The sequence below is a fragment of the Podarcis filfolensis genome (genome assembly GCF_964270895.1).
Source record: "Podarcis filfolensis genome assembly, chromosome: 11".
NCBI lineage: Eukaryota > Metazoa > Chordata > Lepidosauria > Squamata > Lacertidae > Podarcis > Podarcis filfolensis.
The window spans coordinates 56,519,350-56,543,545 of NC_139613.1; the positions used below are offsets into that span (position 1 = coordinate 56,519,350).

Below are 24,196 nucleotides of genomic sequence, written 5' to 3' on the forward strand. Positions count from 1 at the left end.
TCCGTCACCAAATCCTTTAATACCTTGCACTCCTTTTTCCTTTGTTGTTCTTTCTAGCAGCATTGCTCCTGGGGGGGCTCTTCTTGCAGCCTTTAAATTCCATATGCTTCCCTGTGCTCTTTAGCACACTCCTCTCTACAGTGTCTATAGTTCAATGCTGTCCCAGGAGGTATCATGTTATCTGGCTCAGGTTTAGAATTTGACAAGAGACACGGCTCAATTTCAGCAGCTGATCTGAACCCAGTCAGGTATCTCAAATGCCTCTTCCTATTTATTTCTGCTCACTCAGTTTTGCTATTGTCAGTTTGCTTTTAATGGATCTACTTAGTGTATAATCCATTGCCAGTCTGTTTTTATCTGTCAGTAAGCAATTTCTCCTGTCCTGTATTTCTCTCTTCCTCTTCATCTTTGCCACAGGTACAGATAAATTATGCCGTCGATCCGTGGCCTGAATGTGCTGCTGCACTCAGGCTTCTAGTGGGAACAGGATACTGGGTTAAATGGGTCCTTGGCCTGCTCTAGCAGGACTCTGCTTATGTTTTTAAATTAAACAACCCCATACAGAAAATGAGGGTGTTTTCATAGCACACCACTCTTGGCATCAGCACAGATGAATTCTTAAGCTTCCCCAGTTTCCGTTGGTAGTGAATTAAGTGTACACTTTGGAGGAGTCCTAGTGTGACAGCTCCACACCTTCCTCAGAGGACTTGTTTGTGCCTCAGGGCTTGTATACACGTATGCTTCATTTCCATGTTTGCAAGAAATAAATATTCATTAAATCACAACATGCACAAGGCTTGACATATTGAAAGTATCTTGGGACCCCCTCTGTGAATATAAATGAAAACAAAAAGATATATCTTTGATCTTATCAGTTGAGTTTTTGATTTGATGTATTTTTAATTTTTCCATCAGTTGGTCTGGACTCTTAGTTCTGACACTCCCATGATGCTTCCATAGACTTAAGTAAATTGGACAGCTTAGCTCTATCGGCTTCTATCCTGCCTAGGGATGGGTGAGCAGAAATAGACAATATCCTCAAGCACATTGCAGTGTGGAAATAGTGATGTACATTCAAATAGGTAAGTACGTGAGAACACACAAATACACAATGTGCAGAGCATAATATTGGCTTAAAAGAATTGAGGTCCTTGAAGTCCCAAATTTCAACAGTACCCTGTGTGATCCCCAAATTCGGCACTCCTGGCTTTTTGCCATCCATTCTACATCATAGCTGACCAAACTGGTCACATTCCTTTAAATTAAGGTTACCAGATTTTTTTCAATGAATCTGGAGACACTTTTCAACTTCAGTGGATTTTGTATGGGGACTGATTTGTAAATCCAGGGACTGTCCCCAGGAAATGGGGACGTCTGGTAACCTTACCTTAAATCCGCCTCTCAACCTAGTCTTAAGGGTTTTTTTGTTCTTTGTTTCTGAAGACATGCTTTAGAAATCATTGCAGCCTTCCCTTGTCAAAGGAAAAAACACATATCTTTAGCAATGCCACATGCTAGAAAAAGAAACAAAGAATAACACCTCACTAATCTATATGCTGGATGCTGCCTTGCTGTAGGGGCTGCTTCAGATGTTACAAAATAGGCATGTAAAATGTCATTTTTGAAAGGTGAAGCCTTGCATGCATTCGGCAGATAAAAGCATGATTTATTTACATATGTTCCCATCATAAATGTCATGTGCAAAGGAATAATTTCCTTGGTATAAAGTGTGAAGCAGCACCTGCAGTTGGGTAGAACTATGGAAAGGTTGATTTTTTTAGTTGCTTAATTATAAAGATTGCTCACTCATTCCAAGGGTGGGTGATGGTTGTGGCTCAGCCCAGCTCCTGCTGCCTCCAGCCTCAGCCAGCCGCAGGGGAAAACTGGATTGACCAACCAAAAATGTAAATCAAATGGCCCAATAGTGGCCTTTTGGGAAAGCAGGGTTTCAGCGGTGGACTAGAGGGAGCAAGGCTTCACTCTGGTCCACTGCTACGGTATATAAAGGGCTGCTGCGCTGAGGGGTAGGCAGCACATTTGGTGATAGATAGTCATGCAAACCCAAGCACCTGTTGTTTGGATGTTACATGTTCACAGCACTCAGATGTCAGTGTGCAATTACTGCAAAAGATGGGAATCCAATTGTATGAATGGGCATCTATTGGCTTTTATCTGTGACACCATTTTCATTATTAGGTTGCTTTGGTTGTATACTTTATATTTTACTTTCTGCGTTGTTCTATTTGATGTTTTAATGTGCTGTAAACCACTTTGAGATTTTTTTCTTACAAAAAATTAGAGTGGTATAGAACTGAAATTAATAATAATAATAATTTTTCATGCTGAAAATATACATTTTTAGACTCTAGGCTTTACTGCTATTTCCACTTGCTCAGCAGACCACTCATGAATAAATGTGGGGTTTTTTTTTACTCCTTCTTGCTACCACAAGCCAGATGACTACTTTAAGTATGCTACATCTATATATGTATACCAAAGATTTTTTTTTTTAATGGCAATTTCCCTTGGTACACTGCCAAATTGTTTTTCCAGATGCTACCAACCCCTACAAAAGGTATAGAATTTAATGTGGTTTTCCAGCTTGCGGCCCAGTATCAGTAGCAAGAACAAAACGGAGTAGAATGCTTATATTTATGTATTCTTTTGCATGCATTAAATACTTTACACTGAACATATGACTGGCTCTGTCATATGACAATGTGACACAGCCTTATTCTTTTGCCAAGTATTTCTTACATAAGATTTTTTTGGGTGTAATTTATTGGATATACTGAGTTGAAATGGTTTGCTGTTTACCCGTTCCTGTCTTATTACCATATGCTTTGTTCAGTAAGTTGAAAAAGCTTTCTAATTTTTCTCAGTCTAAACACTGGGGAACCAAGTCTGGATCCTCCCACCAACTTTCCATCAGGGAAAATTGTGTGTTGTAGCCGTAGGCTGTCTTCCTGCCTTGGAGCCCAACTACAATTAATACATAAATTGGTCTTGCGGTTATAAAAGAGGGATACATTGTCTGTGATGGAGGTATTGCTTTTCTCATTATTTTCCATTTAGTCAAAGCAAGACCATATGCTTTCTAGATTGTTGCAGGGTTTTTTTTAAAAGGTGAGCTGTTTGTTCACAGTTTGTCACAGCTGTTGACCCAAATGCTTGCATTATGTATCTCTCTGCTGGGGTCCAAAACAACAGGGGAGTTTTTATCTTTCAAGGCAGATTTGTACATTTGTGCAATTTAACTTGAGGATTTGGGCCACAATCCATATCAGAGTGAAGCACACTTTAGCCCATGGAAATAAATGACATTGTCTGTTGGCAATTCACATTGTACTTTTCTTACACGTCTCAGTGGGACGTGTCAGGGTGAGCACAACTGTACAAGCATCCCAAGCAGTTGGCCAGGATGGCAATATTTGGATTCCTGCTTACATAGTCACACAATGTGATATGTAAAATTCAGGACTAGATTACACTAATCGGATCATGCCCAATCGGATCATGCATAATTTGGGAATTGCTCTCTGTCATTTGCAAGCTGCAAGGGATCTTAGGATGGATTTTCCAGGTGGTGCTTGGGGTAGCAAAAAGTCTTGAGCCAGCTTCAAGGCTTACACATAGTTTCTAGTCAACGGAATTATGTAATCCGCACAGTCTACACATTAAATGATGTGAGTGCATCTCGGTACAAACATGCAAGTTTGCAAATCTGAAAATCCCACCTGATGTCGTTTGTACCGAGGCCTAATTTTCTGAACATGCTTTATTTGCTGGTAAAGTTGTTCATTTTTAAAAAACAATTAAAAATGAACCATTTGATTGGAAATGTTTTTAGCAAACATTTGTAAGCTGTTCTGTCTCTCATATCTTATTCTAGTAAGCAATTATAGAAATATATATCAAGACAGCATTTTTCTTATATATAGGAAATGGTCATATTTCTCAACAATTTTCTCAAATTACATTTTTCTTTCTTACCCTTGAGGATTTTTCATAAATGGGTAGTTCTCTAATCAACTTGTTTTGGGGAAGAGTCTCTTTAATAACTTTCTGACATTTCTCAGCAAGCTTTTATCTTGACAGGTAGCACTAGACATACGCGGAAATCAAATGGATGCTTGCTGCATGAATAAGAGCGATTTTAAAAAATCAGCTCTGTAATTTTGTTTTTGTTTCTTCCCTTCTTTCAATCAGTGGAACAGAGCATTCCCTGCTGTGTTTGTAGTAGTAATTCACTGGAAATGTTTCAGTGGTTTTACTACTGTTTCAAGAAGCCTGCATGTAGCGATGGATAAACCATGCGATGTGCCTGAATCTGGGAGGTGAAACCGTTGTGAGATTCCCTCAGCAGATATTTCCTGAAACAACAGAGCTGTGCAAGGAATGATGATGTACTACATATTATTCTCCTCCCCTCATATTCATCTCCCTGCTGTTTATATTCATTTTTAGATAGATTATGCAACTCAGATTATGCACATGACATTATAAAAAGATTTCAGAGTGGAAAAAAGAGGTTTGCATTCATTCAGGGCTTCACAATGAGTAACACATAATCTTTTAGGAAACTCTGATCTACAACAATTTTTCAGAGACAAAGGGTGTAGAGGCAGTCACCTCCAGGCCAGGGGATACTCCTTTAAAAAGCCACACTCCTCAGAGAGGAGGTGGTGGAGTTCAGGAGAGGTATATCACACTCACTCCATACAATTTATAGCATATTTAAAGCATGTGGCTTTACCCAAAGAATCCTGGGAACTCACAGAGCTGCAATTAGTTTGCTAAGTACTCCTAACAAGCTACAGTTTCCTATGATTATTTGAAGGAAAGCAATGTGCTTTATCGTATGGATGTCATATAATGTGGTGTATGTTGTGATTGGGGCAGGAGGACTTATATGACCTCAGCCAGCCTCCACTTTTTGTTGTAACACTTTGCTCTCACTGAGATCTCCAAGGTGCCTCCCCACCATGCCTCATTGGTTTGAAGAATAGAGAAAACAGTGGTTAGCAACCAAGAAAATCAGGTAATTGTGATGTGATATTTAAATCCGGTAAAATTGCTACATGTACACATGAGCCTTAGAGTTCCCTTTGGAGAGGGATTGGTTCGTAAACCACTCTGAAAATTGTAACTCTGAAAAGGGAATAGGAAACTCCTGATAACTCTCAGCATGTGTAACAAACTGAAGTTCCAATGATTAGGGTTTTTGGGGGGGGGCATGACTGTTAAAGTGGTATAACAGTGCTTTAAATGTTTGGTGTGAATGTGTCTTTAACAGAACAGTATTACATGCCCAGTACATTTGAGTATGTGTGTGTGTGTGTGTGTGTGTGTGTGTGTGTGTGTGTAATGTTATTTCAAGTACTGAATATATACTGGAAAACACTTATAATACATTTTACTAAACCAAGCAACCTAGGATTTCCTTACCTAAATGATTATATTTGCAGATTTTGCTACAGGATAATGTATTTGTTGGTACAAATGAGCAGCAATCATATTTTGGCATCCTGTTCATACTGGGCACTGGTCTACCCTCGAGTGAGAGTGCCAGTCAATGACCTGTGGGCACTGATTGGGAATAACGGAGTTGGCTGGCAGCCATTGCAAGTAGGAGGTGCTGTAGCTGGTCGCTGGTAACAGAGTTGTAAGTATGAACTGCAGGACCCAGGACAGCTCCCAAACATTGGTAGAGACTGAATGGAACTTAAATGTACTTGCCTAATGTCTTAGTCAGTTAGACTGAGGCCAAGACAGGTACCAAATCAAGACATGTCCCAAATGACATGTACCAAATCTTCTGATTGCACTACTGTAGTCAGTAACATCATTTAACAGAAGGTGTGGAGATATACCCTGCACTGTGACTTGCCTCTGTTTGGGACAGTGTGAAATTCTCTGCCTTTGGTTCAAGGCTGATCTTTACCTAATCACATGCTTCTTATTGTTACTCTGTAAATAGGATGATATTCTAGTTTGGCAAGCTGTTGAGTAAATGTGGGGAAAATGAGATAGTTCACACCATTAAATTGTAAATTAGCGTTAGAATTTATTGCTTAGAGTGCAATCTTACAAAGTAGGCCCCAAAGAGTTCTATGGGGCTTACTTCCAGGTAAGGATTGCAACTCTGTTAAATCTCCTATCCAGTATCCAGTTTTTCCTAATCCTGGTGTATTCTTAAAGCATTAAAATAAGTCCAGATGTCTTGAAATAATAATGTAACTAAAATATGACTAAATGCATCTAATATATCGTAGCCTTTCATTAACCCCTCTAGTGTGATTATTTTGCAATCTTGGCTGTTTATGAATTTGCTTAAGCAATTCCTTTCTAGAGATTGAGTAGTTTTGCTGCATTTCCCTATTTTTTAATTAAAAATTTAAAATAAACCCATAACTTCACCTTTAATACTAAAAACATTCAGCAATGTTAAGGATGGTGTCTATTAGGGGATAATAGTAGGTAACTTCATAATAAAATGATTTCTCTTTTTAGGAAGGAGAATATGTTGCAACTTTTGCAGTTCCTGACTACCAGGGCAGGTGTGCAAACAAGGGCCTCTGGAGTGAGGGTACACCCCCCTTCCTAATTTATAGAAGACTGGAGAAGGCACTTCTGTGATCGAGTTCATAGCCTCTGGGATAAACCAAGTGTACGTGAGAGTAGTCACAGCCTTTTCCTCCTGCTTTTTTCTAAGCTTGAAACTGACATTAGAGATACTAGGGAATCATATATGATCTGAAAAGTGGATATAAGAGGAAAATATACAACATTTCCCCCCTCCCACCTGAGCTTCAAGCCACTTTAGCCTCTGGTGTATTAACTCTTGTGCCAGCATTTCAGATAAAAGACTTAATCCAAATCCAAAACCCTTCTGCTGAACCGGCCACTGTGATAAGGAGAAAGAGATGAATTTGCATAAACAGCACATAATAATAATCAGTAGAATAACTAAGGTCTCATGGGCCCTTTGGCCAGGAATAAACAATGCATTTATATAAGCTTGTTTCTGTAGGAAAAAAATACGTAGAAGAAGCTCCGAATTCAGTGTAGCAAATATCTCCAGTAATTTAATAAGCATACAGAATATGAATAGCCCCTCATTTAAAATAACATCATATCTTGTTCAAAATGTGTTTTGAAAAAGTATCCAAAAGAAGACGGAGAGTAGGAAGGCCACAAATGCACCCTCTGTCCTTACAACACGAACATTAACTCTTCAGAAAAAGCATGCTAAAACTATTAAATGAGAGCTAATTTTCATACCCAAACAAGCCCATACCCGCAAACCATTATGTCTTTGTCAATTAAAACTGTTTCCTTTAAAACTGTTCTGAAATTTCTAGATGTTGACCTGCTAAATGTGGTTTCTATTATTATTTTTTTAAGATACCAGTTCTGCATTTGATGGCTGGAAAGGGACTGTAATTTTGCAATGGTTTACTCTTCGTAAAAATAATTTTGCCACTGGGGTAATATTATTCAACCAAGGATGAAGTATGGTGCATGTCTCCGCAAATAGCATGAGCTAGGAACTGGTTTAGTGGACTAATTAAATGATTTCTTTGCATGGATTTACTCTGATGCTTTATAGTGCAATCTTCTGCATGCTTACACGGAAGTAAGTCCAGTTGAGGTCAATGGAATTTACTCCCATCCTAAGGCAGCCTTAGCAAAGAAGCTATTTGTTACTTGATAAATTTCTCATATTTGTCAGTTGATAAATTTGCCTGCAGAGGCATGTGCTGTTTACACATAACAAGACAGTTTCAGATGCGGCAGCAATTTAATGCAACCTTTCTGTTAGGTGAGAACAGCAGCAGTTACTGGTCAGTCACATAAACTAGGCTATCTCATGTGGAAGAATGCACGTTACTATCATAGTGGCAATGTGCAACTGAAATAAGTAGGCAAACAGCAGAATGAATAGCTTTCTCTCTCTTTTTAAAAAACAAGCTTTAGAAAACTTGTTTTAAACACTCTCATAAAGAAGCCAAAACACAACTATTCATAGCAATAAGTTTGTGCGTCTCCCCTCCCCCTGCTCTCTGAGTCACTGCAGTCATGGGAAATTATTTCAGAGTGTTAAATTTAAGATAAGAACTGGGACCAGCTAAATAAGAGCAGAACGTATCTTCAAGGCAAACTTTCCCATTAATATGAATTAATTATACAATGTGACAGAAAATCTTGGCCTTAGCTGTTAATGCTCTTTTCATCTAAACTGGTTTTTCACTGATATCTGTATATTAATTTCATGAAGTGTATTTATTTAAATTCCGAATTAATAAAGTTTGCCACAGATGGCAAGAAGCATTTAATTGGCTTCCCCCTTATTTTTCACACTTTAGTTAAAAAGAAAACTGTCCAATTAATTATGAGCCACATATATCTTCAATATTTGAATAGTAACAGGATTCAGAATTTTCTTCAATTTTCTTCATGTAGCTGGGTAACAAAATTAATATTTAATACAAGGTAGTCCTTGGAGTTCCTTGTGTTTCGATATTCTGCAAATCACTCTTCCTCATCTAAAATTTATTACTGGTGTTGTTTTACACAACACAGTCCAAATTAGTTTTACAAGTTCTAATAACAAAAATCTTACCCATGTGTTGTTTTGAAGTGTGGTATGTCCAGCTGCTGAGGCTATCCCACTTTGACAAAGTCTGACAACTGCTGCTGTCTGTAATTTTTTCTTAAGTAATGATTAAAACTTTTTAGACCATTAAATGCATTTAGGAGATGGTTTGCATGAGCACATTTCATACAAAGTGAGTTTGTTGCTGTTATTGCTGTTGTCAGTCGATGTTTGTCTTTTCTAAGGAATAACGACTTACTGACCAACATACATTTATGAAGCCTCACATTTCTATGTTAACTAAAATATTAGATAGGATAAGGAAGCTGAATCAGTGGTGGGTAATATCTTAAGATAATGCTCTTTATAAAACCTACAGAATCCCTGTACCCTGCCTGGAAGACTACCTTTTATGATAGAGCCACATCTTGAATGTCTTATCTCCTTCCCTGTTCTGATTTTAGTATTTATCTCAGCCCTTCTGTCTTTCTGCACCCTTCACAAGTGCCATTGCATAAGTACCTGATTCAGTTCTCTGGAAAGGCAGATATTTTGCTGAATATGCCAGATACTCAGTTACAGTGCATATGCCCTTCTAGTACAAACTTCTTGCAAAGGTGACCAAGATAAATTTACTTTTGCAACCTTTGTACATTGAACAATTCTTGCAGCTCAAATGGATTCCATCTCTTAAAGATGTTGCTATGTTCTCTTAATAACTTTTTTGAATGTACATATACTGTATACCAAAATAAACACATCTGCTGTCCTGCTCCTTAAAAAGCAACCTCAGTTGTTGAGCCCTATGAACAAACTTGTTAACAAATGTTAAATGAGGACAGCATCTGTATGTAATAGTGAGATTTGATGCTTTTTTCTTTTTAAGTTGCCTGCATTTCCTATTTACAAAAAGCATATGAAGTGACATGTAAATAGTGTGCAACTCTATGCGAGTTTTTGCAATGCAGATGTCTCTTTTGTGTTGAGAATTTTGTCACTGTAGACCTCTTCCTTCCCACAAGAGGGCAAAAGCAGAACCTTACAATATGATGTACTTGCTGTACACAGTATATAAGAAAAACCTGTCTTTTCTGAAGGAGGAATTTAGTATTGAAAAGATTTAAAACTGAAATAAGAACTATTGAAGCAAAGATGCCCAGAGTTTTTGCACTGACAGATTTAAATATGCCACAGGCACATCTGTAACTTTAATGAGATTTTTGGACATTTTCTTTGAGGCTTTTCTGGATGAAGCTTTTGGTGGGGAAACAAACCACAATCTGCCAAGTTACAAGAAGATCAGAACAAATGCTGTCTCACAGATTTTCAAGGATAAGGAGATAATTCTTCCCCTCTCCTCAACTGAATCCATGAATTAAAAAAACTGTTTTGTTTATTTTCTTCCTTATTTGTTGTAAATAAACATTGCTATGAAACAGGGGGTTGCTATACCTTTACACAAGGATTTTCTTACACATAGCTTATTTCTTTTACAACTGTTAAGGAGAAAACAAAAACTGGGGTACCCTACTTAAAGGGTTTCCCAACTTTGTCAGGATCTGGTTCTGTGGGTCCAAAATCTGTCAGGTTGAAGAAGAGACGGCAGCCAAGTTAAAGAGCAAAAGAGCAGCTATTAAGCCTGATTGTTAATTGTCACAACAATGTTTCCACTCCTAAGCAAGCAAAGAAGAAGAAGCCAGAACAAAGGTTACAACAACTTTTTAAAAGCAACCACAATTTCCCACAATGCATTTCAAGAAGCATCATAAAAATGTCAGAAACATGTCGATGACAGGTAGAAATCTGAGCCCTATGCATGCCCCTTGTCACTCAAGGCAGTGATTATACACCTGTCTTTCATCTTCAAAGAAAGTATTTGCAGTTTCCTTGATCTTGAATCAGTTGGCATCATCTATTCTTGATGCACCTCATGAATTCCCATCCTGAGATAGGTTCTGTACATTTATTGTGAGTCTGATGGGCTTCTGTCTGGCTCTTTGTCATGTGTGATATTGACCAATCTGCCCATCAGGAGGGGGATTTGGCGGTTATGTCTGACCCTGACCCACCCCCATGGCTACTCAGGTCTTCTCCCCTCTACCTGTGTACAGCATCTTTATTACCTTTAGAACTAAATGAATCCATTTATTTGGCTATTTTGGGTGAATTTCTATATTTCAGAAAATGGGGTTTCCTTGACTTATTCTGGTAAGATGGTTGTAGGCATTAGTTCCTGAGGGTTTGAATGGGTTCACTGTGTATCCATGTCTGTACTTTGCTTCAAGACCCTGCAACGCCTCTGATACATTGGTTGCGTACCCAGCGCCATCTTTACCTGAGGGTGCAAGGGGTGCGGGGCACATGGCCGCCGAACTCTGGGGTGGCACCAAATTGTATACCTACTGTATACCGATTGGTGGCAGTGAAAAGCAATGAAACAAAAGTCCCCTGCCCCCCCTCCGTCGCTCTGTTACTCCGTAGCATCAAATATTCCCGACAAGTCACGAAACAAATCAGTTTTTCCCCACTACGTCATCGTTACAGGTGAGCGATTTTTTGGGAGGCCTTTCATCCCAGCTCAGCTTCCTTAGCTGTCATTTTCACCCAGTGCAAAATGGACTATGGAAAAGATTAAAAGTTTTATCTTAAGCTCAAATGCTTGATCTTACAAATGTTTTATAACCAACATGATACTGAGTTAGGACCTGAAAGACACACAGAAAAAGGTATTGTTTCATCAATATTGCCCCAACTCTTGTGAGCAGAAAATATAAACAGTTCTGGCAATTATCATCTGGAGTTAAAGCTACATAGCATTTGCTTCTCAAATCTTGTCCTTCAAAATTCCTTAGATGTTTAGAACTCTTCAGCTTTTCTCTACTGGCTTGTGTAAAGTTGTGTGTGGAATATGTTATTACATAAGTCTTCATGGCTCCTTTCCTAACTAGTTCTTCCAAGAATAGAGCATTGTAAGCGCTACAGATCTCAAGTGGGCATAGTTAATTATTTTTCTCTGGTACACTTTTAATGGTTCACCATTGGTAAAAAAAATGCAGAACAGAAGTTTATTCTAGAAGGTTTTACAATATTGTGTGAAAAATCTTTTGGGTGCAGTGAACAGGCGTAGTTTAAGGATACAGTATAGTGATTTGAAGCAAGCAGGGAAAGGGCATATTTGCTTTTCATGCAGAAGATTTCTGGTTCAATCCCTGGCATATTCAGGTACGATTGGGAAAGTCCACCATCTTAAACTCTGGAGAGCCATTGTCAGTCAGTTTAGGCAGTGCTGAGATAGATGGACCACTGGAAAACAGCTGCCGATATGTTCCTAGATGTGTACAACAGCTGTCATGCCCCATCAGTTCCAGAGAGGTGCCTAGAAAATAGCATTTTTGAGTGTTTGTACATTTCCAAATGAATTTTTTTTTAATGTGCAGGTTTGGAAAAATAGTTCAGTTCCATTAGTACTGGTGTTTTTCTTAAGGAAGCAGCTTTAAAAATAATAGATGTCACATGACGTGGTCTTCAGAATATTGTTCTACAGATAACTGCTTACCATCTTCATTATATAGTTTCTTTTGAATGCTTTTACTAAGGTCCAGTCTTAATATTTTTCATGCTAGAAAAAAGGAATCTATTCTGTAAAGCAGAATGGGAGCATGAGGGTGATTTCTGAACAAGTTTCAAATGTTTTCTGACTGACTTTCAGATTTGTTAAAAAACAACCCTCCTCTATTACACAGAGGCTATCTCCACATAGGAAACCTTGTTCATTACAAAGCTCTCACTGACTGAAAATACTGTCTCATCATTTAGGAATTCTTAAATGTCTCAGTGCAACTCAGTACACCTAAGATATTGTAGCAGTTAAAGGTGTTTTAGTAGGAATTCAGATAGCATGTCATATACTAGCATGTTTCTCTTGCCTCACAAAGGGTGTCATGTCTTGATGAATCAAACCAATTACTTTACAGCTTATAAGAGCCAGAGGATATAGTCATGATAGTAGTTCAAAACAGCCACGTATCTGCTCATCTGTGGAGTAAGATTCATAGCCTACAGATGGCCAGGAAAGGAAACTCTTGTACAATGAAATAATGCAATTGTCTTCTTTCAGGCTGTCACAAAAGACTACTCCAGGTTTATGCTGCCTGGCTGACATATCAAGATGTCTGTGTCTTGTGCTGATAACTTATGTGGACTTCGAAGAAGATTTTGATATTATTTCCCTTTTCTTACCTGGATAAAAATGCTTTTCAGTGGTCATTCTCTTGAGCAGCATTCTTTTGTGGATCTATTCAGAAGTAAATCCCACTGAGTTCAGTGGGACTTACTCTCAAGTAAATGTGTATTGAATTGGAACCCAAACTGACTTTGGTTTTCACGGCTAGATCTTAAAATAGCGACCACATTTAGTTTATGTAATTTGGATTAAATGTTACAGATGGGAAGAAATATAATCTGGTACTTTTGAGGTCAACAGACTCTCCTTTTTATATGAATGCAATTAATTTAAAGAGGATTTTAACCACATGAATTCTGTTTGGGACTAAAGTGTGCTGTGTTTTCTAGCTGCTGAATGGTCTAATAGAATCATTAACAGAATACTATTTCACCACTGATTTCGAGGACTTGAATGTGATTGATGGATTTGATTTTTTAAGCGTGAACACACATAGTGAACTTATGTATTAACTGATGCAAAACTATCATTCAATAGAAATGGACTGGATTTGCCCAACCCTATTTTGCCAGGCTGTAAGCAACTCTCTTATAACTGACACAGAAAGGAAAAAGTTTGGAGACTGAGGTTATATCAACCATAGTTCTGGGCAGAGGACTAGAAAACTCAGCCCTTCACCACATTTCAGTTCCCAAAATTCTTTGACTGTTCTTCGGCATCTTGTATTAGCAAATTGGATAAACTACATATGATGGCAAAATGGGAGACAGGGATATTGCATTGCATGCCCTTTCAATTCATATTGCATATATCATTCTTCTTCCATTGTATAAAGTGAAATCTCATAGCAGGAACACAGGAAGCTGTCTTATCCTGAGTCAGACTATTGGTCCATCTAGCTCAGTATTGTCTACACAGACTGGAAGTAGCTCTCCAGGGTTTTAGGCTTTCCCAGCCCTACTTGAGATGCTGGGAATTAAACATGGGATCTTCTGCATGCAAGACAGATGCTCTATCACTAAGCTATGGCCCTTTCCCATGTCAACGTAGACTGGGACAGAAGTGTGAACATGTGGCTAGGAAGAGCACATCTTTGTTTGAGACTCTGTCCTGCCACGTGGTGCCCCAAATCTTCCTGACGCATATGGAAAACACTGAGGCTTTGCTCCTGGCGGGTTTATGTTGCCCATTACTCACTTCCATAAAGCAGTGTGCTCAACACACACGCCTGGTAGGCCTTCATCTTGGTATTGGTCTTTAGCATCACATTATTGTGTACTCTTTTCAAGAGGCAAGCCATTTCCTTAGCTGCCTTACTAATAGGCTTGCCCAGCTCAGTGTCAATAGAAAGGTTGCTGGTTATGGTGGAGCCCAGGCAGAGAAAATTGTCTACCACCTCAAGTATGTGGTCAGCAATGCTGATGCTGGTGATGGCCTGACCAAAAACGTTGGTCTTCATCAGGCTGATGGGGAGGCCAAACTCCATTCAGGTTTGGACAAAATGGTTGATGAGCCTCTACAGAGCTTCCTCAAAGTGCACTATCAAGGCTGCATCTAATTAAAACATAAACATCTAATTAAGGAACATAACATCCATAACAAGTAGTCACTGTATACAGAATGCTCATATCCTAAGTCTTCTTCACAACCATGCTAACTCCTTTACATATGCTTTCTTTAACTTTCTCATTGCATTTCCTCTGTCTCTTGCAGCCACTGTCTTTTTCAAAGCCCCTAATGGGACAATGCCTTTTAGGCCAACCATTGTTTACCTGTCACTCACTGTAACTCAGCCCAACATTCTATTCCTCTTGTGTCTCATTCTTCTGCCCACTCTTCTGCCACAGAGTCCTTATCCCATTGACAATTCCCTTGAGGGTTTCCCTCCCCCTCCTACTGATTTCACCTGCAGGCTCTTCTCATTAAACATCCTCTTCCTCTCTATCCTTCATTCTATCAACTGAAACTCCAATCATTCTCCTTGGTCCCCTTAGTCATATTCACAATTTAATACATCAAAGCCAGAGCAAAGCTGTTACTTTGTACTTTGGGGAATTATTGGTCCTTGACGGGTTTCCAGAACATATTCTTTTCTACTGTCCATTGTACAACCAGCTACGCAAAGCAAGCAAGCAAGCTTTGGCCCTTTTTTCCATTTTAACACAGAACTAAGTTTCTTAACATTGCAACCATACTAAATTAGACTGCAGAAAGTGTGACCCAGAGCACCTAGTTAAGATTCAAAGGACATAGGAATGTAATGCAGACATTTCATCCTTCCTCATCTTCTGTTGAACAACAGCACTCCTCAGCTTGGGAGAGTTTCAAAATTTGTTGTGGGGCATATGGATCTTTTGTTTGGTGAACAAGCTGAAAGCTTAATCCTGCTCAGGCACGCATCTCCATTATGCCTGAAGCGTTTGCCGGAAAGGTGGCATTCTGACATTTTAATAAATAATAGTGTGTGAAACTGATTCTAGCCCCACTTAACCTGGGAATTAGCTCCCTGGGAATCGAAGTCCCGGCTGAGGACGTCGGGACCGGGGGCAAGATGGTGGGGTGGGAGCAGGAACAAGAGTCCAGAAGCCAGGGATCCAAGGGTGAGGAAGCAGGGAGTCATGAAGTCAAGGGTCCAAGGGTTGAGAAGCAAGGAGTCAAGAAGCCGAGGTCCGAGGATCAGGAAGCAAGAAGCCAAATGCAGCAAGGCAGGAAATAAGTTGCTGTGGCAAAGAGCCAAAGGGAAATGCTGACCTTATATCCCTTCCCGGCTCTTGCCACCAGGTGCAGTGAGTTACCAAGCGGCCTCACCTGTGCGGCCACGCCTTGCCTCTCCAGAACAAACTTAGGAAGGCCCCCAGTCCTGTGAAGCCCTACTGGTCACAGGGCCTGGCTCCTGCACGCACTCCTGACGGGGACTTTCTTCTGAGTAGATTGATATGCACTTTATCTGCATGTGTTCAGATGATGAAGAAGCTCAACTAAAGATACTTTTTGCTGCTGAGCTAACTATATCATCTGTTTTAAATGGACTGGGTTTTGTGCACACTGCATTATAATGAAGAGCTTCATTCGGACTGGATTTGAATTAGAACTCTTAAGAGTTCTACTTCCCTTCTTTGTTTAATGAGGAAGGCTCTCTTTACTTTCATGCCTCTCCCTCTTCCTCACCCCCTCTTTCATTTTATAGGAATGTAGGAAACTGCCTTCTGCGGAGTCAGTCTCTTGGTTCTTCTCGCTCACTGTCATCTACACTACTGACAGCATCTCTCCAGGGTTTTGGACAAGGGTTCCCAGCCCTAGCTGGATGATTTAAAAATGTATTTTCTGAATTGGAAGCGTTCCTTTAAAATTGTACAGCTCAACTCCAACATGGGAAATAAAGGAATTATTTCGCTATTGTTCATTTGTAGATGCAAATCTATGAAATGAGGCATTTTTTGTGGGAAGAAACTGTATATACTTCATACACTTTCAGAGCAGTCTCCCGAGGAATGACGCATTAGAAAAAAAAATCCATATTTTTCCCAATGAGGGATGACACTTTAGAACAAACGCACAGCCATTTCCTTTTTAAGTTAGCAACATTAAATTGCCTGCAAGTGGGTGAGGAAGACAATACACAAATGAGCTGAACATAGGTCCTATGTGACATGAGGAGCATCTTTTCATTTATGCTGGGAGTAAAAACTGTATATCCCCCCCCCAATGAACAGGTTTACCATGCCAAGCAGCTCTCAATCATCCCACCTTTACATCTGTGAAAAGCTCCTACCCATTCACTGCCATGGGACAAAAAGATTTTGTCTTCTTTGGCATTAAATTCACTAAGCAGCATTTCAAGGTTGGACTGTTTATTACAATATCCGGGGCAAGATGAGGAACTTGAGGCCCTCCAGATTTTGCTGGATAACAAATCTCTGTCCATAAGCTGTGTTGGTTGAGACTGATGGAATTCAGTAACATTTGAAGGGCCAGAGGTTCCTTTACTCCTGATCTAGGGGAACCAAAATAAATGTATAGAAGGGATTTTATGAAGAGACTCTAAGCTTGTAAAAGTTTTCTCTTGTGCAAAATCATGTTGTTGTTTTTTCAAAGCAAGCTTTGAAAGTTCAAAGCAAGCTCTGAAAGTTCAAGCTAACTTCTGGCTTGAAAGCAGGATTTAGTCAGTGACCTGGTGACCACAGAAACGGAAGTGCACCAATGGCTTGGTTTTATGGAATTATTCACTTAGGAATAGTCTCACTCAACTGACTCAGTGAGATTATTCAAGAAATGCAATTAACCTGCCTGCCTCTACTGCTCCCATGTGTAAACAAGTATCACACAGGAAATTGGGGAGGAGCAGATGTTAGGGGTCATCTATTGGCATTACTTGAAATGGTGATCTATAACTGAAATTGCCTGTGTGCTTATGAACCTCTGGGAAACCATATTTCAGCTCACTCTTTAATTATGCTTGCTTGGAAGCATGCTGTATTTTAATCCTAAACTGAAGTAATGTAAATGTAAATGCAAAAGAAATGACTTCATATTGTAATGGACGTAAAGGTGACTCTGAATAACAGTTTCCATAAAGCAGATTAAAAACTGTTATCTCTCAACACTTTCTAAGAAAAAAGAGAGAGGAAATTTAATAATAGTTATCCAAAGAAGAAAACATTTCTTACTTTTACTCCCTACTTATGGCTCAATATTGGTGATTTTTGCTTTAGACCTAAGGTTCTCAAATGTTCTGAGGAGGGGTCCAGTGAGTGGTCTTAGAACACAAGATGCTGTAGCATTACAGAAGCTAATCAAGTATGGATCTGCTTAATAATCTGAGATGGAGTCTATTGAGAGCTGATGTAGATGCAGGATATACATACCTACATGTATCTACTATATATTCTGGAAAGTTGTTTCTCTGTGTTCTTGGCATTTGGATGCTTTTTGAGATATTTCCACCCAATTTGACATGAGGGTTCTTGTGGTGATTTGGGGCTGGATTGTGGGTCAGGAGTTCCCTGGGTCAGGCTGGATCCCTGGATCTGGGGGTTGGACTGTGCACAGCCATAAAACTAACAGAGTGCAGTATTTATCTCTAAATCTCAATTTTTTAAAATTTATTTTTGGTTGCTTAGAATTGCTGGCCTACACTGTGTACTGTTTCAGCTAGTCTATTGTGTGTTTGGGAAAGTTTCTTGATTGCCTTTTTGCTACGCATTTGGACACCATTTTGCGTGGTGATGCCTGAGATCAAGGAGCAGTTTTTAGTCATGTACCACTTTGAACCAAGGTAGTAGACCGAACCTTTTAAAACTGCACTGATTTTAACTACCAATTTCAAAATTGCACAGTTTTCTTTGTTTGTTTCTTATAATTTCAGAGCAACACCAGGTATAAGGCTGCTAATTTTAGACATTTAAAAAAAACTGCTGCCATGGGGAACTTCCCTAAGTTAAGAAAGATGTACATACCGTACCTTACCAAGAGACCTTGAACATATACTAAGTAGCTTGGATGTGGCTATAACTTTGTGGGGAAAGGTCTTCCAGTCTTTGCTTCACTCTGCTTCTTTCCCCCCTCACCATCCGTATACTGTGGTTGCTGCTAGTGATCCTTGTCTGTCATGATCATCTCTTGTGACTGACATAGTACCAGACAAGCAGCTCACATAGCAGTGCATCACAGGGCAGCACTGTATGGCCTGATCACAACTCTGCTGCTGAGGAATTGGGGCACTCGGTTGCCTGCCACAAGCAACCAGACATGGGTTAAACGCCAAAGCTCACGTAGCTCTTCAAATGCGTACTTGAACAGGGGCAGCCAGCATGTTGTCCTCTTGATGTTGTTGGACTATAGCTGCATTGGCCTATTGGTCTCCACCCCCATTGTTCTGCCTGGACGCTGAGGTCCAGCGCCGAGGGCCTTCTGGTGGTTCCCTCATTGCGAGAAGCAAAGCTACAGGGAACTAGGCAGAGGGCCTTCTCGGTAGTGGCGCCCACCCTGTGGAACGCCCTCCCATCAGATGTCAAAGAGATAAACAACTACCTGACATTCAGAAGACATCTGAAGGCAGCCCTTTTCAGGGAAGTTTTTAATGTGTGACATTTTAGTGCATGTTTGGTCTCTGTGGAAGCCGCCCAGAGTGGCTGGGGAAACCCAGCCAGGTGGGCGGGGTACAGATAATAAATTATTATTATTATTATTATTATTATTATTATTATTATTATTATTATATAGGACTATAGTTGCAATAGACCATTGGCCATCTGTGGCTGATGGTTCAACAAGATGATCTGAAGGGCTCCACGTTGGCTACCCCTGTACTTGAGCGTAAAGGAGCTATCTGATTGCATTTCTGCCTAGCTGCTTATAGATCCTGGTACTGGTTACTGTATATACCAACTTCATTTCCACCGAATGAGATTCTCAAAATGAGTGATGCTAACAAATTTGCATCTCGGTCATTGTATCTTTCGTTCAAACTTGTCTGTTGCTCATGTACCTATTTAGTATAGCTTTTGGTTTAGAAGAAGAGCTTTGTTGTTGGTTTGAATAAAATGATTGCATTATTTAGCCTTTGATCAGGTACTAATTAACTCAAGTACTCTGTGTATAGGGATCAGGAAGATTGATAATCCAATAAAATGAATGGATTAGAGAGTAAATCCTTGAACGCTGTTGTTCTTGGCTTCATGCTTATCTTTTTTTTTGTAATACAAATGCCGTTTCCAGGTGTTGTGCTTGTAAAATGTTTGGTTAAAAATGATATTTTCCTTCTAGGACTTTTTAGCTTCTTAGCTAATAATTGGACACTTTGCTAAAGTGTTTTTCACAATGCCGGATCCAACAGGCTATTCACATTCTTATGATCTTAAGCAAACACACATTCAGTGTGCACAGCCGTACACTACATTCACTCTTAAAACTTTGTAATGCCTGAGAAGGACTTTAGACTGGTGAAACTGTGGTGCTAATTGAAGGAGAGAATAGATATTTCTAATGGAATAGAATCCCCACTTCATGAAGCAACATAATTAATATATAAAGTGTGTTTAAACATTAATTTCAAAAGATAGGCATAATAATTATGTAGAAATAACCTATAGCCTTACTATATATATATGTCCCTTTTCCTTTTCAGAGAGAGACCAAAGGCCAGTTTCTCATAGATCATGTTTGCAATCATTACAGTTTGCTGGAGAAAGACTACTTTGGCATTCGCTATGTGGATCCTGAAAAACAGCGGGTATGTATATGAACTCTGAACAGAGTGCATTTGTCAATTTGTGCCAGGTCTGTAAAACTTCTAAGCTGGCAAGCAGAACCAATAATTTCTTCTCATTTTCTATCTGGTCTTTCATTGCCCTAGTATAGATTCCTCAAATTGGGATGTCGTAAGTGTCAAGGGTAAGTGTTAAATCCCCATTTATTGTGTTGATGAGCAATCTGCAATATACTAGGACAAGTGCAAGAGTTCTCCTGTGTGGGATGCTTAGGACCCTGCCAGTCTCTGAGCTGAGATACATACTACAGTTGCCATGGGGATCAGTATCCCTGTGGTGGCTATAATGTGTAGCCTAGCTGTATCTCTTCCCTGTTGCTCTGTCAACCCTTTTTATAGCATGACCAGGGGTGCCACAACTGTAGAAGCTGAAGATCCACTTCCACATTGTACCGCGGCGTTTTGATGCTAGCCTTTTCATGGTCTGGAACATATATAAACAGTGCCGGATTTACGTATAAGCTAAAGAAGCTATAGCTTAGGCCCCCACTCTCTTGCCCCCCTCCCCAAATTTCACTATTAATATACTTCTTCTTAATTGTATTTCAGTTCAACAATTACTTTGATAAAATACATATTTTGTTATATGCAAATGGCTTGAGATACCTATTAGGTCCATAAGTTACCATATAGCATATATTCAACACAAAAAACAGTGACAATTTGTTGTTGACAAAGGGCAGCTGGACATATAAAGGGCCCCATTACCTTCGGTAGCTTAGGGCCTCATCAGACCTAAATCCAGCCTCCTATATAAATATAGGAGTCTTATTATTGTTGTTTTCACTATAGTTCATACAGTTAGAGCCACATTGATATTTGGGTACCTTTGAAACTAAGATAATGGTTTAAAAATAGACATTCAAAGGATTAGTGAATTAAAGAATTTAAGTTTTGCATATTGCTCCACATTTTAAATCAAATCATTCCCACCCCACTGCTCTGGGTTAATCTTCTTAGGTTATAGTAGTGGGGTTATGAATATATAAGTTGTGTTCTGAGAAGCTACATCCTAGAAGCTTGCAAATGTAATGCAAGATTTGTGACTGCAAATAAATCACAGGAACAATAAGGCTGGAAGATGCGGCTGGCAAGTGGCTGTTGCAAGTCTTCAACTTGCAAACAATAGAATCCTTAGAAAAGCTTTCAAAGCCTTTTTCAAAACTATAAATCTTCCAGCGAAGGAAGCCTCTTAGTTTAAAATTATAACAATGGGAGCTGTTTACCAGTGACCTCAGTAAATGACTGTTAATATTGTGTATTAATAGACAAACATTTAGTTTTATACTGTGTAAGTTGCAAAATTCTAACTGAGTGTTACTGTTGTGCATCACAGAAGTTGATGCACCCTTCCTGCTAAGGATTTGAAATATCAATAGAAAAACTCCATCTTCTCATGCTTAACATCCTATTCATTTTAAATGAAGAAATAAAATTACTTCATTTTTTAATGATTTTGCAAAAGTAAATTTTTAAATCTTCTGTATGGGGTTTTGATGTCCATTACATCTGTCTACCTCAAACCATAACACATATCAATCACTGCTAGTTGGAAACACTTTTTTACCTCCCCGCCTTGGGAAATGAACTTAAGAGGTTTCCACGTGTGGACTTTGTCGCTTGGTTTTGCATACATTATGCGCTTAAATTCCCATTGTATGTTGAACACTATATTAACGACTCTTTGGAATTGTATATTTTAGACTTCTGGGTTAGCGCCATCGGCGAATGGTGGAGTTACTCCGACCGGAGGAACTGGCTCCGTGGAAATTGGGTCTACCCGCCGCGTGGAAGGTGGGGACCCGCTAGAAATCCCAGGTGGAAGAAGCCTGGGAACGTGGGGTTCGGCAGAGCACCAGGAGCGCCTCCTCTACTCGCGGGGAACCCCATTTTGGGGCTCCGGAGCGAAGTAGGGTGAGCGGCGCGGTGCTGCGAACGGACTGCTATTTTCATGGAGGGAAGCCGCATTGCCATTGCCGGAGAGCGCTGACTTTTTCCTGTCAACAATTGGACTCTAAATAAGTACCCGTGAGTAGAAACGGAAAATTGGATCAAGAAATATCCTAATTTGGTACCGAAGCGGGAAGCTTCAAAACAGGAAGTCCGCCTTCCGCTTTTTGTAAATAGACTGAAGCAAAAACCTTGTAAGCTAATAGCCTGGAAAGTTGTTTTACAAAGGTCGAAATTTCCTTCATTTATAACCACTAAAACCCCCTTGGAAGCAGGAGAAAAGGGGGGGGGAATTTAATTGTTCAAGCCTGCAGGAGAGGGAGCAAAGGAAAATAAGTTTCCACCGTCTCAACCCTGGGAACGGGGTGTCAGAGGCAGAAATTATCGGAGACGTCCATTGACTGTGAACGGAACATTTTGACAGATAGTAAAAAAAAAGAAAAAAGAAAAAAAGGAGAAACAAATTGATTTCAATGTTGCCTTTTGCATTATAAAGAAACAAAATATTTGAAAATTGAAAGTAACTTTCTTTTGTTGGACATGCTTTAAAAAGATGGACACAAATAGAAATTGTATCCTCTAGAGGGAGCTTGTCAAATTGCTGCTGCAGTTTACTTGGGGACTTCACAGCTGTGAGATTAACATCGTGGGACCAGACTGTGACCTTGAATAAAAATGTGTTTGGAAGAAGTCCTGGTGCTTGCTTTTTGCAAGACAAGTGCTTTGTTGGAGCAGCTGCATGTGAAGGTGTATTTGATGAATGAGAAGTTGGATTTGATGACTGTTGTAATCAGTGAATGTGGACAAATAGGGAATGCTGACATAGAAATCATACAGGGACCAATCCAGGAAACTGGTTTGACTGGGCAAATGCAAGGGCAGATAATAATGGAGGAAGTTACGGTGGTCCCTCAAGCAATACAAATGGAGAGACCCGAGGCCCTGCAGGAGCATAAGCCGCTGTTTTGGAAGAATGATCTTGGAATGGGCCAGAGGGAGTCTGAAGCTGAGGAGGCTCTTAACTTTGGAGAGATTTTGAAATATGCTGTTAAAGATCTTCTGGATTATATTGATGGCTGTGGGGAGTGGGACTGTGAGGAATGGATGGGTCTGACGAGGGGAGATGGAGATAAGTATGGGCGGAAATCCCCCGGAGACCTACTCCTCAATGAGAAAGGAAAGAAACGTAAGAAAGAGACCAACAAAAGGCAAGGAAAAGTGCAAATATAAACAAGAAGAAGATCCGCAGAAGGGGCATGGAAGAGATTTAAGGGCCTCGGACATAAGACTACCAGGTTGATGGACTAGATGGAATGGATAGTAAGGACTGACATAACCCGAGACCAGGAAGAAGGGACGTTGGATGAAAATTGGAAGAGTTTATAAAGAAAAATTCTTATTTTGCGAATTAGTGTAAAATTAATTAATATTAGGGAGAATGTTGGAACGAAATTGTCTGGCTTTAGTAGAAATGATATAAGGAGTTATGTATAAATAAGCATTAAGTTTTTAAGTTTTAAGGTATTTTATGGTAAGATAAGGTTAGATAAAGTAAGGCAAATTGAATAACAGAATATGGTGAAAGATGGATAGGATGTATAAATTATTGAATGTTAGAATGATGTTAGAATGTTAGAATGATGAGAAAGATACAGGAAATTGAATGCAGATTTCCAAAAAATAGCAAGGAGAGATAAGAAGGCCTTCTTAAACGAGCAATGCAAAGAAATAGAGGAAAACAACAGAATGGGAAGAACCAGAGATCTGTTCAAGAAAATTGGAGATATGAAAGGAACATTTCGTTCAAAGATTGCCATAATAAAGGACAAAAGTGGTAAGGACCTAACAGAAGCAGAAGACATCAAGAAGAGGTGGCAAGAATACACAGAGGAATTATACCAGAAAGAAATGGATGCCTCGTACACCCCAGGTAGTGGGGTTGCTGACCTTGAGCCAGACATCCTGGAGAGTGAAGTCAAATGGGCCTTAGAAAGCACTGCAAATAACAAGGCCAGTGGAAGTGATGGTATTCCAGCTGAACTATTTAAAATTTTAAAAGATGATGCTGTTAAGGTGCTACACTCAATATGCCAGCAAGTTTGGAAAACTCAGGAGTGGCCAGAGGATTGGAGAAGATCAGTCTACATCCCAATCCCAAAGAAGGGCAGTGCTAAAGAATGCTCCAACTACCGCACAA

General features: G+C 39.6%; 1 protein-coding gene across 2 annotated transcripts in view; it reads left to right on the forward strand.

Annotated features, from left to right (window-relative positions):
- Positions 1-24,196, forward strand: part of FRMD3 (FERM domain containing 3) — a 127,350-nt gene that overhangs the window by 35,917 nt on the left and 67,237 nt on the right. For both annotated transcript variants that reach the window (XM_083576853.1, XM_083576852.1), the window contains one exon: positions 19,909-20,013. In XM_083576853.1, the coding sequence (XP_083432979.1) occupies positions 19,909-20,013 (105 nt within the window). The remainder of the gene's footprint in view (positions 1-19,908; positions 20,014-24,196) is intronic.